Source organism: Bidens hawaiensis, unplaced genomic scaffold, assembly GCF_021521415.1.
Source record: "Bidens hawaiensis isolate Kalapana, Puna unplaced genomic scaffold, B.hawaiensis_p1.1 tig00003644_1, whole genome shotgun sequence".
NCBI classification, from domain to species: domain Eukaryota; kingdom Viridiplantae; phylum Streptophyta; class Magnoliopsida; order Asterales; family Asteraceae; genus Bidens; species Bidens hawaiensis.
In genome coordinates, this window is record NW_027491207.1 from 2015697 (window position 1) to 2036409 (window position 20713).

At 37.9% G+C, this 20713-nt stretch overlaps 1 protein-coding gene across 1 annotated transcript; it reads left to right on the forward strand.

The window, feature by feature from the left end:
* The first annotated feature begins 1537 nt into the window (after positions 1-1537).
* LOC143623933 (uncharacterized) lies at positions 1538-8115 on the forward strand. The gene is made up of 12 exons (XM_077094722.1): positions 1538-1567; positions 1660-1728; positions 1799-1885; positions 1966-2133; positions 3476-3600; positions 3775-3896; positions 3982-4064; positions 4182-4325; positions 6497-6679; positions 7650-7744; positions 7830-7927; positions 8021-8115. The coding sequence occupies exons 1-12, from the start codon at positions 1538-1540 to the stop codon at positions 8107-8109; spliced, it is 1293 nt and encodes a 430-aa protein (XP_076950837.1). The 3' UTR covers positions 8110-8115.
* Positions 8116-20713: the final 12598 nt, after the last annotated feature.

Sequence of the window (20713 nt, forward strand, 5' to 3'; positions counted from 1 at the left end):
ACTGATAGAAGACTGAAGACATAATCATTAGAGATGATCTGATGGCTCAAATATTTTATTCAAAATATTATAAAGAATTATATTTTGAAATGACTGGTATTTAAATTATCAAAACGGGTATTCAATTCCCGAGTTTTCAATATAATAATATTTTATCTGACCCAACATTTTATACAATATTTAAACGGGTATTCTAACCCAACATTTTATAAATTAATATTATATTTTAAAGACTTCTTTTCCGCTAATAACTCGCAACTCTGATATATTTTCAAAACGGATACCAATTAACGGGCGTCGCACCCAGGCCCTAAGTCGGGGTGTGACACTTGTCGACCTGCTTCTATTTGTCTAGATGTGATCCAAGCGGGTTCAACAATAGATCAAAGCTACACATTCATTAGTTTGGTTTTCATTTAACAAATACAAAACGAGATTGCATAATGTAACATCCGAATTATATAAACCAGTCTAGACAAAAGTGACCTTAGTGTAAAATTAGGAGTGAACATTGAACAATAACTGAACTGTTAATTGAAGTGAACCGAAAATCAACGAAACTGGACCGATAATTAAATTAATCAAAAAACAGTTATCAGTTATTTTTTTTACCCTCGGCTAACCAAAATTAATTGAACCAAACCATACATATTTTTGTATATTTTTAGCTTTATTTCTCAATTTCATGAATTTCATGTGTTATACCACCATTTTATGTATTTATAGCAACATTTCATGTATTTATATCTCAATCTTATATATTTATACATTTATTTCATGTATTCTCTAAGTAAATACTTTAGCTTAAATTTAATTTTAGTTATTAACCGAAATTAACTGAACCAAACTGAAAGATTAAAAAATGAACCAAATAAACCGAACCGAATAACCAAAAAACCAATTAATTAATTCGGTTCATGCCCACCCCTATCATAATTTAATAATAAAAGCATTCTCATTGGATCCCCTAAATTTTTGTGAGAGGAGTTTGTAAATTATAGGGTGGAGTTTTGAGAGCATTCCCAACCCATCCCCTAAAATAATGTGAGGAGAGTTTGTAAATTATAGGATGGGGTTGTGAGTGTAAATTATAGGGTGAAGAGAGAAAATGTAGTTATTTTTTGTAAATTTGGGGAAAATATAGTGATTTTTTGTAAATTATAGGGTGGAGAGAGAAAATTGTAATAATAAAGGTATAAAAAAGTAATATTTAATTGAACAGGAGAGATAAATGTAGTGTTTTTTAGTATAATTATAAATATGGGGATGGGGAACGAGCTGGGAATGCTCTGAGTAGCTGTGAGTGTAAATTATAAGATGGAGAGAAAAAATGTAATGATTTTTTTATAAATTTGAGAAAAAGGTAATGATTTTTGGTAAATTATTGGATGAAAAGAGAATCCGTAAAATTTAACACCCAATAATTTTAAAAAAAATCAAAACCCTTCCTGTAATTTACAAATCCCCTTGTGAATTGGATACTTTGGCGCAGGCACCAGAAGAACAGAACGGTTGACACCAGAAGAAACGAGAGTAGATGGCTAGGGTTCCGAGCAAGCACGACCTGGTAAATCCATCACTTTACTTCCACTCAAATCATCATCAATGTTTCAAGTATTCATAATATATCAATCCCCTCTTTGCAATGATATATTGTAGGATTTCGAGGGATTTTTGAATAACTTGCAGGATTGGGACGAGAGGCTCAAATCACAGCCTTATACAGAGGTGATTGGCCGTGTATTAATTTATTTACCACTTGGTGCTTATGAATAACCTCAGTTTGCTTGATTTTCAGGAATCTTTAAAGCTGAAAAATGCTTTTAGTAATTCATCCAATGCTAAATCACGTGAAACAAAAGACTTTGCAAGTGGAAATTCACAAGTAAGTGTATCTATTCTGGTACTCAATTACTTTCTATGTATTGAATATTGCAAACCTCACTGACTTGGTATACATCTCAGAAAATTGGAGCTGTTGATGGAAGAAACACGGGTAAATCTATATCTGGAAACGACCCAACTGTTTCTCGAGAAGATAGTTACCTGAAAAAATATGATCCAGTTAGTCCGTTATCCAGTAGTTTCATGGCAGATGACAGTGCTGTAGATGCTAATTCAGAGAAAGAGTTGGTATGGAATATACTTTATATTATCAATCAATTATTTCTTTTTATGTCATTTCTTGCCCCTAGGCAAGAGTCGCGTGCCCCCATATTACTACTTAACACAAGTTAATGAACATTTAGGTTGGACTGAGTAAATTTGTTACATTTTCAATATAGAGTGCAAAATGAGAATAAAATGAGTGAATTATGTAAGAAATCAGAAAGCAGCATAAATGGAAGAAAATACATAAGGTATTTTGGATCATTTATCAACATATCTGTTTCTGCATATCAAAGTAGCCTTCTATAGGGATACAAACCGATAGGTAAACTGGCTAAAACATGAATTGAACTCACTAGTAGTTGACTTTAAAACCACCATGAAAGAAAACACTCAAACCATAGTTAAGTGTTTTCTTTCACACTGGTTTTCCAGTTACTTTCTAGTTTGTATGTCTACATAAGGTTAGTTTGATTCGCAGAAATGGATTTGTCGAAAGTTGATTATAAATATCTTCTGTTTCTCATGTTCTATATATGCTGCTTTCTGATTTGTTACATAGCACTGTAGGTGTGAGGAAAAACCAAACCATCACCGAAAACGTAACTGTTAACCGGAATTATCAATAACTGACAAAACTGATTGGTTATGGCTAAGTGAATCTGATTAACCGACCATTTGGTTATCGTTACGGTTAATGTGTCTTTGTGAAATGACTTTAATTTTAACCAAACCGGACTTATATGTTTGTGATTTTCTATCTTTTATATTTTGGATCTGTTTCATAACAATGAAGGGGTGTGAAAAACCGAACCATCACTGAAAACCGAACTGTTAATCGAAAATAACGATAACCGACAAAACAAATTGGTTATGGTTAAAATGAATCTGATTTGCCAACCATTTGGTTATGGTTACGGACTTATGGTTAATGTGTCTACCTGAACTGACTTAAACCGAACCGAACCTTGTATGTTTTTGATTTTCTATCCTTTATATCTCTATTTCCAGTTTTTATACTTCCATTTTCAGCATCGAATATGTGAATTCGTGCTGCAACTATCTATAACCGAGCTTGGAACATGCATAACGAAGCTTGGAACACAGTAATTGAACCATTTTCATCTGGAACAACGGAAAAAAATACATTGGACCATTAACTAATTACTAACCGAAGTTAACTGACCCATTCTTAATCGACCGTTGGTTATGGTTATGGTTTACCTTTCATAACTGAACCGAACCGACTTGGCACACATGCACATAACAGTGAATGACTGTAACTGCATGTATCAGTATAGTCCATGGGTAGTTTCTTGTTATTTTCTGTTGTTTTTTCACTTTATCTTTTTGTGTCATTACACAGGGTAATGAGTTCTTTAAGCAGAGAAAATATAAAGAAGCAGTTGAGTGTTATTCCAGGAGTCTTGCCCTTTCACCAACTGCGGTAGCTTATGCAAACAGGGCAATGGCATATCTTAAACTCAAAAGGCATGTTTTTTTTTTATAAAAAACGTTTACTTTGGTGTTTTCATCTTCGTACACATATTAATGAAATTATAACATGTAATATAAAGTGTGTATATATATATTATATATATATGTGTGTGTGTGTGTATCTATATCATGTATTAATTTTTTGTCTCATTATTTGCAATTCACTAGATTTCAGGAAGCTGAAGATGATTGCACGGAAGCTTTAAATTTAGATGATCGGTACATTAAAGCGTACTCAAGACGTTCAACAGCTAGAAAAGAGCTTGGTAGACTTAAAGATTCCAAGGAAGGTATCTTTTATATCTTGAATATCTTAGTAGTTACTATGCATCACTCCACAGAAAAGAATACACATTGAGTTTTAGCTAACTGCAGATGCGGATTTTGCTTTGAGGTTGGAGCCAAATAACCAAGAGATAAAAAAGCAGTATGCAGAGGCCAAATCCTTGTATGACAAGGTACATGTCTTTCTTGGTTCTTTTGCTTTTTTTAATTAATTTTCTTAAACTTGTGTGTATTTGCTTTTTGGTTCCACCTTAACATGCTTTGCATAAATAACATGTTAAAATCTCTAGGAACTTCTTAAGAGGGCATCTGAAACATTGAAAGGACCTGCACAAGGGGGGCCTAAAGAGTTGAAGTTAGATAATGGTACAAAATCTGCACCAAAAATTTCTGAAACCACAAGAGTTACTATAACTAAAACAGAGAGCCCAGAGGTAAGCTGATAAAACTTGACTTCATATCTATTTGCTTGTTGTACATGCTCCTGTTATATCCATGCATGCACATGTGGCATGTATGTCTGTGTATAGTATATGTCTGTGTCAAGTTATAATATCTCTTGAAATGATGAGGGAAAAGTGGTGAAATTCAAAGGCAATATCGTGATTTTTTCTTTTATGTATTATTTCTTTCAGTTGGTTGTAATAGGTTGGTTGAGTGTGTTGGGTAATAGGTTGCCAAAGAGAAGGGAACAGACAGCATTAAGAATAAAAAGATACATCAGGCATGATTGCTAAGTGACTTTTAAATGTAAAAATAATTTGACACTGCAAACACCACCTAAATGTTATAGAAGTCCTGTAGGGTTGTTGGTCATAATGCATAAACATTTGGATAAGTATGTAGACAGGAACCAAACTGATTCTTGATTTAAAATAAATCGAATACAAAGGTCTGTTGCTTTTGAGAGACATTTGTAGCTCCAATTGCCTACTTTCATGAGGTAGATAAGTAGGTTCTGTTTTAGTGGACTCGATAAACCTGAATAGTAGTCCTGGAAAAATTGGCAGGTCAGGCAGGTTCAGGTTACGGGTTAGAATAAGTTTGGGTCAGAGGGGTAAAAAGCAAAATGAATTCTGGTCAATACGGGTTCTAAGAAAAAAGAGTTCGGGCCTTTTAGAAAAAAAGTATCAATTTTGGTTGGGGCCAAAACAGGTTTGCTTAAACTGGAATGGGTTAAAATGAATCGCTTTAGGAAAAAGAAAAAAAAAGGTAACCAGCTCCACCAACCACACCCCGCGGTTAGAATGAGCCGTTTTAGGAAAGGGTGCTGCTAAACGTACCCCTCTCCCCTTTATATTTACTAAACGTACTCCCTCCATGTTTTGCATTAGTATGATTTAATTTTGTTTTTCCTTTACCATTTTGTTATCTTTTATTATCATTATTATTTTAAAAAGTTTTTTTTATTCTTTTAAGAGTTTTTCTTTTCCTCTTTCTTTCTTTTTTTTTTTCATATTATAAAACTTTTTTTTAACGACAAAAAAATTATTTAAAAAACATTTTTTTTATCTAAAAAGAAAAAAAACAGTTTTATAAGTGTTTTAATAGAGTATGTTTTTAGTTTTTAGAGATAGCTTACATTTAAAAAAAAATAATCACATTGTTTTTAATTCAATAAAAGAGATTAAACAACATCGACTTGACCAACAAATTGGTTCTTTTCTAATGTGACAATAATCTTATTCTTATACGCCCGAACCTAATAAATATATTCAAAGGATTCTTTTTGTCGAGCGGGAGACATATAATAAGATAAAAATGTACAAATCGTTTTATCGTTTTTATGAAGAGATTATATCATTATTTATTTAAATATATTTTATAATGATAATAAATATTATTATTATGATAAGCTTTACAAAAAATATTAGAGGGTAGAAATATGTCAAATAAAATTGTTAAAGGCATTGAAAGTCTAGGGGAGGGGGTATGACAAGTACTTGAGGGGGGTAAGCATAGCCTAACCCTTTAGGAAAATGTACCCACCGACCCCCATCTCTGGGTTATAATGAGTTGTTTTACCACCCCCTCCCCCCCGCGGCACCAGCCATAACTCAGTTCACTCCGGTGGTGGTTGGTGTGCCCATGGCGGCAGCAACGATGGAGATAAGAGTGTCATGGCTGTGGTGGCGGCGACAAGTAGGTGAAGACAGACGGTGCCACGGTGGTCATGGATGGTGTCAACCCATTTGAACCTTTTTATTTAAATTAAGGAGTTTTATAATAGTTGCCCATCTTGACTTGTTGACTAATTTAAGGTTACCCAATTTGACCTGTTGACTAATTTAAGGTTACCCAATTTGACCTGCTGACTAATTGATGGTGATCCATTTTGGCCCGTTGACTAATTTAATGTGACACAAGTGAGCCCATATACAATTTAGGTCTGCCCAAGTTATCCTTTAATGAATGATGGTTTAGTAACAGTTCAAAATGTCAGATCGGGTAATTTTTAATACGGCTCAAAATATTGCAGGCTGGGTTGGGTTGACATGCATGCATCTTTTTTTTTTTTCTAAAATTTTATAAATAGTTCCTGTATTAGATATGACTACAAAACCAAATTATTTAAGCACTAATCTAGTTTTTTAAATCTTTTCAGATTAGTAAGAATGTTGGCAAGAAAATTGCAAAGGATTCAGTTCAACAGCTTGCTGCCCGTGCAGCGTCTCTTGCAACTGCTGAAGCGGCAAAAAATATTGTTCCTCCGACTTCAGCTTATCAGTTTGAAGCTTCTTGGCGAGGATTTTTTGGCGATTGTACTTTACAGGCTCGTCTCTTAAAGGTACAAATTTGGGCTTTTATCGTTTGAATACTACAAATATAATATATATGGAACTTGCATTCATGTTAATCATGTAAGCTAGAATCATGATTTTTATTCTTTTAAAGTTTACAAACTTGCTTATGATGTGATTTTAATGGTTCAAATGGATTAAGTTTTAAGGATTTTAAGATTGGCTAAAAGGAAAACAAGTTGAAAGTTACCGAAAGTGCATCTATAATAGGCTTGTAGATGAACTGAACGAACACAAACAGTTAAAAGAACACGGTTTTCTTGTTCGTATTTGTTCGTTAAGGAAATGAATATGTTCGTTCGTTTGATAACAGTATAAATGAATGTTTCATGAACGTAAATGAACGAATATAACTGAACACAAATGAACAAACATAAATGAGCTAAAACTAGTTAAAAGTAATGTGAAAACAATGTTTGGGCCTAAAAAGTTATCAACATTAGAGTAAGCTGTAATGGGACAAACATTTCAAATAATTATATTTACAAACGTAAACCAACTAACTGCTGTAATGGGACAAACATTTCAAATCATTATATTTACGAACGTAAACCAACTAACTTAAAACTAATTAACATTAATGAATGTAAATGAGCGAATATAAACAGATTTAAATGAAAGATCGTAATTTAACATTTATGAACAAAAATAAACAAATGAGACATGTATTCCTGTTTGTTCGTTTAACTAAATGAACAAATTTTTTTGCTCATGTCCGTTAGTTTATTAAATAAACGAACTTCACTCAATTCACAAATTGTTCACTGAATGTTGTTTACAGGCTTAATTTTTTGTTCCATTATGCATAGAACGTGCAATATCTTTTTATAAAAAAATATGATATTATTGTAATAATATGCCATAAAAAGTTTTTATTGCGTTATTCATAGTTCATACTTGATCATCCTATTTTCGGTTACACGTTAACTTGTTTGTTTTATTGTCTTACCCAACAAGGTCACGAATCCCGATGCATTACCACAGATCTTTAAAAGTGCCTTGTCTGCGTCGCTCTTAATTGATATCATTAGATGTGTTGCCACCTTTTTCAGGTAAGCAATTGAATTATCTACTTAATTAGGTGTTGTTGATATTTATTTGAGTAAACTAAAACCTTGTTTTGTTGATATTCAACAGTGATGAAACAGAGCTGGCGGTCAGATACTTAGAAAACTTGCCCAAGGTGTCGAGATTCAATACAATCATCATGTGCCTTTCACCTGCAGACAAATCAGGTATGCTGACCAAATCAGTGTTTCGACTTTTGATGATTCTGCAAGACATCATAGATAGATAGATTCATACTGACAGTTGTTTATGTTGAATAGATCTCCAAAGAATTTGGGATGATGTGTTCAGTAACAACAAAGCTGCACCCGAGATTCTTCGACAGCTACGCCCCAAATATTGCTGTTAGACCCTGGTCACGCCCACAAAATTTTACGTTATTGCGATCTTGTATGATGAATGCATGCTATTGTGGTCGTGTTAAGGAGTTTAATTTGAAAGGGTTAACAAAAAAGTTACAGGTTGTATTTGTTTTTTCTTTTTTCTTTTTTTGGCAAAAGTGGGTTGGTGTATGAAACAAACTTTAGTCTGTTAATGCATATTTTCATTTTTTTTTCTTTGTGTGGTGGGCATCATCGGCTAAAGCTTGGAGCCTGGGTTTGATGTGGGTTAAGTGCCCATCTACTTTCTTCCTTCGACTTCTTTAGCCACTTCTGGCTTCCCCGCTTTTGCATTTGTCGTATACGGAAGAGCTTTCTTTGTAGCGGAGCATTTGGTAATTGCTAGCAGCGTGGTTACAGATGCACAAATCGGGTATTTTTAGGAACTGGTTTTAGGTATGGTCAATAAAAGTCAAGAACCGAGTCAGGTAAGAACCAGTTCCGGGTTTGGTTAGGTATTTGACCAGGTTTGGGTTGGGTAAGGGTTTTGACCGGTTAGAGGTGGAATTGGTTACGACGGGTCCGGGTTGGCTTTGGTCCCGAGTACGATTTTTCTGAAGAACTTAAACCTGCTTTGTATCCGCGGGTCAGTCGGGTTTGTAAATGAGCCAAGCAATGAGTGAGCCCATGCTATGTTCGGCTCATAAACAACCTTAGATGGGCACAAGACAAAAGATAAAACCTAGAAAATACAACGTATACATTTAATTGGTTATCCTAATATAGGGTAAGGATCTTAAGAGAACATTTTACAAATTGAGAACTTTGAGAATCATTTTGGACCACTAAAAAACACCTTTAAAAAAATTATAAAAAAAACAAAAATTTTAAAAAAGTAAAAAAACCAAAATTCTTATATTTCATTCCGGTTTCATAAAAAAAATAAAAAAAATTAATTCTTATTATACCTATACACGTGTATAATTTCATTTAATATCTAGTTACGTAATATACAAATATGTACATTATCATTTACCTTAAATTATACATGTGTGTATAAAAAAACGTATGTGTACATATATGTACATATTATACATATATGTATAATTTAGCTAAACCGAGAATTTTTTTTTATGAAACCGGAATGATAAATAAGAATTTTGTTTTTTTTTTATTTTATTTTTGTTTTATGATTTTTTTAATTTTTGAGATTTTAATGATCTAAAATGGTTTTCATAGTTCTCAATTTCAATTTCTAAAAGGTTATCACATGATCCTGATCCTCCTATTATATGAGTTTAGAGTTTAGAAATAAATAAAAGGAATATTGGCCTCATATAATCCAACTATTGTCCATTGGCAAATATAAGGACCAACTATCGAAATGACAAAATATAATCCCAACTACGCATGTGGGTGAAAAATTAACGGAAAGTTAACCTTCCGTTAGTTTTGGTGACGTGGCTGCTGAGTTGTCACGTAATTGGTTGACGGGGCTGCTGACTGGTATATTAATTAAAAAAACATACATATAAAATCAAAACCACCTGGGATCATTATCCTCATTGGATATCCTCATCGAAAACCCTGCAAAACCTCCGACCACCGTCGGCCGGCCGTCTGCACTAACACCGGCCGCTCACCTGCAACAAGACCACGACTACTAGACGTCGGGAGGAAAAAACGATGACGTCATAAATGCGTTCGTCGGGAGAAGAGTATAGACGACGGCGGGAATCACTAAGAGGTATGAGAAAATACGTTTTCAACTTCAATTCCAGTTTTCATTTCAGATTCATACATTTTTAATCGAAATCAGCAAAAAAACTACGAAATTTATTTCCGATTTGGTAATTTAATAAACGAATCGAGAGAACGGATTATGTTGAAATTCTTTCATGGTGGGGTGGTATTGTTGATGAAGAAGCAATACACTGGGGGTGTATAGTGGTGTTATTGTAGGTTTCAGGTGGCGGTGGCTGGTTTTGGTATAGATGAACGGTCGACGGTTTAGTCCAGTCATCCACGTTAATTTTATCTATATGTTTTTTTAATTAATATACCAGTCAGCATCCCCGTTAGTAGCCCAGTCAGCCAATTACGTGACAACTCAGCAGCCACGTCACAAAAACTAACGGAAGGTTAACTTCCCGTTAATTTTCCACCCACATGTGTAGTTGATATTATATTTTGCTATTTCAATGGTTGATCCTTATATTTGTCAATGAGCCATAGTTGTGATTATATGAGGCCAATATTCCTAAATAAAAAAGTTGAAAAGGAATAAAAAACAAATAAGAAAAGCTAACCACATGTGGAGCATTGAAGAAATTAGCGTACAAGTGATAATAATAGTTTATATACGAGTGGAAGATAAGACGAGACAATTTGAATTTTAGATTCTAGATTCTCAAAAACTTGTACGCTAATACAAACTATCAAAACTTATATCAAAGCAAATTTAAAAATAGGAAAAGAAAATCCATAATTTTTTTTATTTTGTTAATTTTTTTAGGTATATTGGTTTTTATTAATACAAACTATCGTTTTTTGGTTGCTACCGGTCCCAACTAACAGATTGGTTGCTGATGGTCCAAACTTTTAACGTATTTGTTCTTAATGGTCCGCGATTAACAGAATTCTAACGTTGTTAGTTTCTGGACGCCGGAAAAACCTTTTTGGCCGGAAATCTCAATTTTTTCCCGAAATCTCAACATTTTCATCCCAAACATATTGGTAACTTTGTATCAGACTTTTAGGAGCATTTTTCTACTAAAAGCCTCAATTATTGAGTTCGTCGGAAACCCTAGAACCATCGTCGAAATCAGTTGATGGTGCTCAAGTGGTGGTAGTTGGTTGGCGGTGCGTCAATTGGTGGTGGTGACGGTGTTCAGGTGGTGTTTTCCGGCAACAAATTTGACTTTTACGGCCAAAAACGTTTTTCCAGCGACCTGAAACTAACAACGTTAAGATTCTGTTAGTCGCGGACCATTAGAAACAAATTCGTTAAAAGTTGGGACCGTCAGTAGCCAATCCATTAGTTGGGACTGGCAGTAACCAAAAGACAATAGTTGAAATTAATGAAAACCAATATACATATTTTTTTTAACAAAAATTGTTTTCACCTAAAATCCTCTAAAACTTTGCATTTAGAATGATTTGAACCCACCAATTCATTTTTGTCAAGGGAGACACCCTACTACTAGATCAATAGGTCATTTCAAATTTCTTTGCGGTTTTTGCTTATGCCCATTATTATTATTGTATGAAATGGTTGATTTTTCAAACATATTCCTAGTAGTATACTCGGTTTTAAGAGAATTGAAACAAGGATTTGAATTTCTTCATTGGAAATAAAGAATATCAAAACATTTTGAGGTTAATTGGTTAGAGAAAAAAGCTCTTTAATTTTGGACCAATTTACCCGTTCTAAATTAAGACCACTAAGCATGTTGGAATACTTATTTTTTGACAAGACCATTTCAACTAAACCAACGCTCTTCCTCAAACTTTGTTCACCGGTGCTCTTTGGAAGCATTCTACTGGTATGGTAATTAATTAATTTCAGCCTCACAATATAACCCTCTTTAATCAAACTTCATTTTTCTGCATGTTTGTTGTTACTGATTTAGGGTACGTTGCTTAATCCACCATAAGATCTGTCCCACCTTCTTTGATTCGGTAAGATTTCACAATACTCGATCATGATTTCAAACAATGTTCCGGATCTAAAGATTTAATGTGGGATTTGTACCCTAATTCTAGAAACAAAATTTTGCGTTGATCACTTGTAATATAGGATTATATAAATATATATATATATATATATATAGATCATTATATGTTGGTTTGTTATGTGGGGCTAGTTTAACAACTTTTATCAACAATGGCTGTGTTATGGCAAAATCAGGTTAATCTGAAAATTGGCCATTTGGTCGATGGCATGAAGACTTGAGATCCTTAGGGGGTGTTTGGTACAGAGAATGGAATTGTAGAGAAATGAAATAGAGAAATGGAATTGCAGAGAAAGAGAATTGGTCTGGAGAATGAGAATTGACTGTTCTGTTTGGTAGTACAGAGATTTCAGTAGAGAAATATAGCTGAGAATCATTTCTCTTGTTTGGTACATAGAAAATAAACAGAGAATTATTTCAACTTTATCATTAGCACAAGTATTTTATTCATAACAAATATTTATTAAAAAATAAAAAACATATAAAAATATGCATAAATTCCAACCAAAATATGCATTGATCAAACCAATTCACATACAAAACATAGTTTTTAAGCAAAAAACATCAACCATAGTTAAAACCAATTCACATACAAAACATACTTCAACCATACACAACTATCCCATTGAACAATCGGTATACAACTCGACCATCTCAATTTTCTCTTCTATTGTCAACGCAAGAAAAGAACGTCCTAGATCCACATCTTTACCAATCAAATGAGCTGCTTTGAACCGTTTTTTCGTAGTGATACCTGGTAAAGCTTTCAATTCATCACTAACCTTTTCATAGATTTCACGAGCCTCCATACCTTCTTTGCTAAGTTGTTCACCCACCATTTCCCCAAATCGAAGCAAAACTTCCTTGATATCTTTGCAAGACTCTCGATATATCTCATCTGCATCCGTGCTTCTACCTCTTTTGCGCTTGCTTGTTACACTTCCTGTTTGTCCTTCAGATCTATCAACATTTGGAACGGCTTCTGTGACATCTGCCCCGATCCGACCCGACCCAGGTACCCGTTTCTCTGACCCGATCTCTTTCTTTTATGATTTAATATATTTATATACTTATGTTTTATTTTTAATAATAATAATATATATTTTCCTTCCCGCCTCTTTCTCTCTCTTTCTTTCCGCCGTCCCCTCCCTCTTCCTTCTCTCTTTCCGCCTTCTTTTCTTTCCGCCCTTACGCCTTGTTTCCCTCCTCTTTGCTTGTCCTTTGGTTCTTCCCGCCTAAGGATGTCTGCAGCTCCACGCGCCAGACTCCTTACATGGAAGCCTGCGTGAAGACATCTTGTTCCTGCGATGCGTGAAGAGAACTCTTCTCGCAGCGCGCTAAGAATGCATGTTCTTCCCGCAATGCGCTAAGAATGTATGTTCTTCCCGCAATGCGCTAAGAATGTATGTTCTTCCCGCGATGCGCTTAGAATTCTAGTTCTTCACGCAGCACGCTAAGGATTTGTGATTCTTCCCGCAGTGCGCTAAGGATTGTTGTGCCAGCCTTCGCGCTCGCGCACTCAGCCTTCCCGCCCTTAACCTTTGTATCTTCTGTTTAAATCTAGCCGTTGCTTTTGTGTTGTCTTATCTTTTGAGCCGTTGACCTAATCTGCTTTATGTCTGAATAGTTACTTTCGGCGCAGCATGCGTACCAACCCCCATTGGTTGGTAGAAAAAGTGACTGACATTATCTTTTGAGATCTGCTTTTGCCATGCTTGACCAGTACCTTTATCTGAACCGCCCATGCCTGTTACTGTTCCCTGTCAGCTTTATCTTGCCCCCTGCAGCTGCCATATCTTTTGATATCTTTACTTTTCAGAACTTTTTACCGTTGATATCTTTTCTTTTACTTTTTGAGATCTTTTCCCCTTTTTTCTAGGGTTTGTGTCTCCTAGGGTTTTCCTATAAATAATAATAATATTTTCATAACACATCACACACAAACACTTAATCTCTCCTGTTCTCTTGCTCCTTGCTCTCTGCCGTCTTCCTCTCTGCCTCCGTCTTCCTGTTCTGCCCTGCTTTTTCGGTAATATATATATATTATATAATAATTTACTTATTAATTATGCTAACTTATTATCAAGACTTAAAACAGATCGTTAAAACAATAATCTTAATTATAGGTTAACTTTGCTTGTTTAAGAGTTGATTCTTGCATATCTTTCACCGCATCGTTTATCAAGTGAGTTATCTCGTATCTAATCCCTTTTTATTTTAAATGCTTTGGGATGTTCATGTGTTCATACAAAACTTGAGTCTTAAACTGTTTATGAACTTTAGTCGCGCAGTATCCCATGTGTTGAGGACGTAGACTTGGCTGTTTATTTGTATGTGTGGATCATTAACCGTATGGACGGTCTATTCCGCAGTTTTCATGGTACCATTAGATGAACACGGGAGAACATTCGTTTATGATTTTCTCTTTTGTTACACTTGCACAGTTAGTCTTGTTTGTGAGCTCAATTGTGAGCACTGGCAGTCTTGTCTCTTAGAGTTGGTCCCGATCAGATTACACCCTTGTTGAAAACCAGACATACACATGTTGCGCGCAGATTTTATTGTTATCTATGTATTGTATTAAACTTGATTTCTCACCAACACGCAAGTGTTTGACGTTTATTTTAACACATGTTCAGGTTTGCAGTAGCTGTTTTGGAGCTTGTGGACACGTAGGACGTTTTTACTTTTGGACCTAGAATTAAAATGTATCAGGACAAGTTAATTATGTTTGAATGTTATAATTTATAATATATTGATTTATGTTTGATTTATGTTCTTTATTTTCCCCGCTGCGCGTGCGCGATAAAATGTGTATTAATAAATATTGACACCAATAGTGTCACGAGTAATGAAACAATATGTGGCGCCCCGATGTATAATCCGCCTTTGGTCGGGGTGTTACAGATTGGTATCAGAGCTCGTTGACTTTAGGATAGGTGGTTAGACGTAACGGCCTAGAATGCCTAAGAGTCCCTTCTCGCGCCTGAGAGAAATCTCATGTTTGCGCGCTTATTGTTAATTACTCGTTATTTATGAATATGCTCGCGCTTGCGCAGTATATGATTTTATGTTTTATTCCGCGATATTTCGATTTTTGTGAATTTCGATTTTTATTGATTTTACTTACATATTCGTTTGTTGGGATTGAAAATCCGAAAAGTCATGGTGATACATGAATAGTTGATTTTCAATTTCCATTTACGATTATGTTCTGAGGTTGGAGACTTGAAAAGTCATGGTGATACATGAATTGTCAACCTCCAATACTCATTTTCTTGTATGTTTTATATTTAAGATTGGAAAGTCATGGTGATACATGAATCGTCAATCTCCAATACTCGTTTACCCGCATATTTTAAATTGGGAATTCGGAAAGTCATGGTGATACATGAATTGTCGATTTCTGATTCGAATTTGTTACCTTTATTAAGTCTGCATTTTGGGTCATTTATTTTACTTTAACTTTTGATAGCATCTAACTCCGTGAAACCAAGCTTCATAAAGTTATACTTTGCGATAAAACCAAGATATTAACTAAAATTAAAACTTTTATAGAATGCCTCCGCTATCTCGCCGATTTCAGAGAAGAGAAGCCTCGCGCATGCGTAGACAGCAACGTTCCCAGGAAATGGCCGCCGCAATAGCCCAAGCTTTGAGCCAAAACAATACCAACACCTCGAGTTATAACATTAAGACATTTAATGCGGGTAACCCTCCAAAGTTCACAGGTCTCGAAGGAGCCACCGTGATGCTCCAGTGGCTCGAGAAGATAGAAAACACTTTCCTTCACACCCAATGCCCCTCAGACAGACGAACCCTGTATGCTTCCAGTGTCCTGGAATCCAGAGCGCTTACATGGTGGAATGGAGTAGCTCATGCGCGTGGCGCAGAAGCTGCTTCTAGCATGACATGGGAGGAATTCAAGGAAATTCTGACGCGAGAATTCTGCCCTCCCAACGAAGTTAAGCGCCTGGAGGAGGAATTTTGGAATCTTAAGCAATACAGCGGTGAAGCGCGCGAGTACGCGACGCGCTTCCACGAGCTAAGCTTACTGGTCCCTCACCTTGTTACCCCTTCACGCCGAGCAATCGAGAAATTCCTTGGGGGTCTCCCCATGGAAATTCAAGATTCTGTATGGGCCAGAAACCCAGTTACCCTCTCTGACGCCATTGAGTTGGCCGCTGTGCTCAGCGACAACCATGTCAGAGCAGGAACTCTGTTCCTGTGGGGAACTGAGAAGACCAAAACCACCAAAACTGTCCCTGAACCAACATAAACCAAACCAGAACCCTCAAACCATAACCAGAAACGTAGGCGCAGACAAGCCTATGCGCTTACCAACCCGCCCATTGTCCAGCAACCCATTTATCAACCCCCAGTTTACGCCCCTCAACCCCTGTCAACCTACCCAACACCTCCTGTAGTCCACAACTATGCCTTAACCAATCCAGCACTCCCTGCCCCGCCAACTAAGAAACCTTACACAGGAAACCATCCCTTTTGCCCAACCTGTAGATTTCACCACCCAACCCAAACCCCGTGTCGACTTTGTAACCGATGTGGCCGTACTGGTCACACTGCTGAGAACTGTAGAGTCCTTCTCGCCAATCCAATTGCGCCAACACCACCAGTCTACCCGCAGAATCCTCAACCAACCTACCAAAACCCACGACCCAGATCGTGCTTTAACTGCGGTGATCCCAGTCATTTCCGGAACGCGTGCCCAAGGCTACAAGTCCAGATTACTCAAGCGAATCCGGTGAACCAAATTTCGAACCAAGTGGCGCGAGGCCGAGCCTTTAACATAACCGCGCACCAAGCGCAAGCGAATAATGACGTAGTTAATGGTACATTTTTGCTTAACGGATTTTATGCTTCTGTACTTTTTGATACTGGCGCCGATCGAAGTTTTATCTCTCGCGCCTTCGAGCAGAAGCTTGCGCGACCGCGCAACGTTTTAAAAGATAATTTTTCAGTTGAATTGGCTAACGGTGAAACTGTTTTAATTAACTCAGTGATTAAGGATTGTACGCTTAACCTTAACGAAAACGATTTCCTGATTGACCTCATCCCCATGCCTCTTGGAAGTTTTGATGTTATCATTGGTATGGACTGGCTTTCGAAGAATCGCGCCGAAGTTATTTGCGCCAAGAAATTGATTCGCATACCTCGAGAAAATGGTGATCTTTACATCTACGGCGAAAAACCCTCCAGTGGTCTTAAGCTTATGTCTTGCGCCGAAGCCCAAAGACTCATGCGGAAGAAGTGTATTGCATTCCTAGCCCATGTGGTTAAGCCTGCTGAAGAGAAGAAGCTTCGCGATATCCCTGTTGTGCGTGATTTCCCTGAAGTTTTTCCTGATGATCTTCCTGGTATCCCTCCCGCTCGTGAAGTCGAGTTTCGTATTGATCTTGTCCCTGGTGCTTCCCCCGTGGCTAAATCTCCTTATCGTCTTGCACCCGCTGAGATGCAAGAATTGGCCAGCCAACTTCAAGAGTTGACTGCTAAAGGATTCATTCGCCCTAGCTCTTCGCCCTGGGGTGCTCCGGTGTTGTTCGTTAAAAAGAAAGATGGATCGTTTCGCATGTGTATTGATTACCGCGAGTTGAACAAACTCACCATTAAGAACCGGTATCCCTTACCGCGTATTGACGATCTCTTTGATCAACTCCAAGGTGCCTCTTGTTTCTCCAAGATCGATCTCCGTTCTGGCTATCACCAGTTGCGCATCCGCGATGAAGATGTTCCGAAGACTGCTTTTCGAACTCGTTATGGCCATTTTGAATTCTTGGTCATGTCCTTCGGTCTAACCAACGCACCCGCCGTTTTCATGGATCTAATGAATCGGGTGTGTAGGCCTTTCTTGGATAAATTCGTGATCGTGTTTATCGATGATGTTCTGGTGTATTCTAAGACCAAGGCCGAGCATGAGCAACATCTTCGGTTGGTGTTGCAGAAGCTTCGAACCGAGCAGCTCTATGCTAAGCTTTCCAAGTGTGAATTCTGGTCTGATGAAGTACAGTTTCTTGGTCATGTTGTAAACAAGATGGGTATTCATGTCGACCCATCCAAGATTGAAGCAATCAAGAACTGGATTACGCCATCCTCTCCTTCTGAGATCCGTTCCTTTCTAGGCTTAGCTGGTTATTACCGGCGATTTATTTCGAACTTCTCAAAGATCGCCTTGCCTTTAACAGCTCTAACGCACAAAGGTAGACCATATATTTGGGGCTCGAAGCAAGAAGAAGCCTTTCTAACGCTCAAGCGTTTGTTGTGTGAAGCTCCTGTTCTTGCGTTACCTGAGGGTAATGATGATTTTGTCGTGTATTGCGATGCATCCAACCAAGGTCTCGGTTGTGTTCTTATGCAACGAGGCAAGGTTATCGCTTACGCATCAAGGCAACTTAAGATTCATGAAAAGAATTATACAACTCACGATCTCGAACTTGGTGCAGTTGTTTTTGCCTTGAAGATCTGGAGACACTACCTTTATGGTACTAAGTGTATCCTCTACACTGACCATAAAAGCCTTCAGCATATCTTTGATCAGAAGGAACTTAACATGAGGCAACGCCGATGGAACGAACTCATCAGCGATTACGATTGTGAGATCCGGTATCATCCTGGTAAGGCTAATGTGGTAGCCGATGCGCTCAGCCGAAAACCCTGCCAACTTAACTGTATCTTGCCGCGCACGCATCTTCACTTTGCGCCGATTCAAAGCAACCTTGAATCGCGTATTCGTGACGCGCAGCGCGCATCCATCAGTAACGGTAACCTTCGCGCCGAGTTAGCGTGTGGCGCGGAAGCGCACTTTGTCCCTAATCTGAGTGGAATTCTCTGCTATCTCAGTCGCATCTGGATCCCTTGTGATGAGAATCTTCGCGCTGATATCCTGTGTGAAGCGCACAAATCTCGATATTCTATTCATCCCGGCGCTGATAAGATGTACAAGGATTTGCGCATGACTTATTGGTGGCCCGGTATGAAGAAGGATATTGCTGTGTTCGTAGCTAAGTGCCTGACTTGTTCTAAAGTGAAAGCTGAACACCAACGCCCATCTGGTTTGCTCGAACAACCAGAAATTCCTACGTGGAAATGGGAAGGTATAGCGATGGACTTTATTACCAAGTTACCTTTGACAGCAAGCAAACATGATAGCATTTGGGTAATAGTGGATCGATTGACTAAATCTGCTCACTTTCTGCCCATTCGTGAAAACTACCGTGTTGAGCATCTCGCGCAGCTTTATGTCAAGGAAATCGTCTGCCGCCATGGTACTCCTTTGAGCATCATATCCGATCGCGATGGCCGTTTTATATCTCGCTTTTGGAAATCTCTCCAATCTGCGCTAGGAACTCGCTTGGACATGAGTACGGCATATCATCCTCAGACTGACGGTCAGTCTGAGCGAACTATTCAAACTCTTGAGGATATGCTCCGATCTTGTGTTCTTGATTTTGGAGGTAATTGGGATTCACACCTGCCTTTGATCGAGTTCTCTTATAATAACAGCTATCATTCCAGTATCGGTATGGCCCCATTTGAAGCACTTTACGGTCGTAAGTGCCGCTCCCCGATTTGTTGGAGCGAAGTGGGTGAAGCTCAAATCACAGGACCCGAACTTGTTCAAGAGACAACCGATAAAATCGCCAAGATCCGTGATCATCTGCTGACTGCTAGAAGCCGACAGAAGAGTTACGCAGATCGCAGACGAAAGCCTCTCGAATTTCAAGTTGGTGATCTTGTTCTCCTCAAAGTGTCGCCTTGGAAAGGTGTTGTCCGCTTTGGGAAGAAAGGTAAGCTTGCTCCTCGTTATGTTGGTCCATTCAAGATTCTCGCGCGTGTGGGAAAAGTTGCCTACAGACTTGACCTGCCGCCCGCGCTCAGTAATGTGCATCCAACGTTCCATGTATCCAATCTCAAGAAGTGTTTAGCTGACGAGAACCTTCACATTTCACTCGATGAAGTTCAAGTTGATGAATCTATGCATTTCGTTGAGAAGCCTGTTGAGATTATGGATCGCGAGGTTAAGCAAACCAAGCGCAGTCGTATCCCTATCGTGAAAGTTCGTTGGGAGTCCAAGCGCGGAGCCGAGTTTACATGGGAAAGGGAAGATCAAATGAAGATCAAGTACCCGCACCTGTTCTCTGCGCAACCTACTTCGAGATAAATTTCGGGACGAAATTTCTTAAAGTAGGGGAGACTGTGACATCTGCCCCGATCCGACCCGACCCAGGTACCCGTTTCTCTGACCCGATCTCTTTCTTTTATGATTTAATATATTTATATACTTATGTTTTATTTTTAATAATAATAATATATATTTTCCTTCCCGCCTCTTTCTCTCTCTTTCTTTCCGCCGTCCCCTCCCTCTTCCTTCTCTCTTTCCGCCTTCTTTTCTTTCCGCCCTTACGCCTTGTTTCCCTCCTCTTTGCTTGTCCTTTGGTTCTTCCCGCCTAAGGATGTCTGCAGCTCCACGCGCCAGACTCCTTACATGGAAGCCTGCGTGAAGACATCTTGTTCCTGCGATGCGTGAAGAGAACTCTTCTCGCAGCGCGCTAAGAATGCATGTTCTTCCCGCAATGCGCTAAGAATGTATGTTCTTCCCGCAATGCGCTAAGAATGTATGTTCTTCCCGCGATGCGCTTAGAATTCTAGTTCTTCACGCAGCACGCTAAGGATTTGTGATTCTTCCCGCAGTGCGCTAAGGATTGTTGTGCCAGCCTTCGCGCTCGCGCACTCAGCCTTCCCGCCCTTAACCTTTGTATCTTCTGTTTAAATCTAGCCGTTGCTTTTGTGTTGTCTTATCTTTTGAGCCGTTGACCTAATCTGCTTTATGTCTGAATAGTTACTTTCGGCGCAGCATGCGTACCAACCCCCATTGGTTGGTAGA

Coding starts and splice junctions, on each gene's coding strand:
- LOC143623933 (XM_077094722.1), top strand. CDS start 1,538: ATGGCTAGGGTTCCGAGCAAGCACGACCTG. Junction 2,134..3,475: donor CTAATTCAGAGAAAGAGTTG/GTATGGAATATA, acceptor GTCATTACACAG/GGTAATGAGTTCTTTAAGCA. Junction 7,745..7,829: donor TGTGTTGCCACCTTTTTCAG/GTAAGCAATTGA, acceptor GATATTCAACAG/TGATGAAACAGAGCTGGCGG.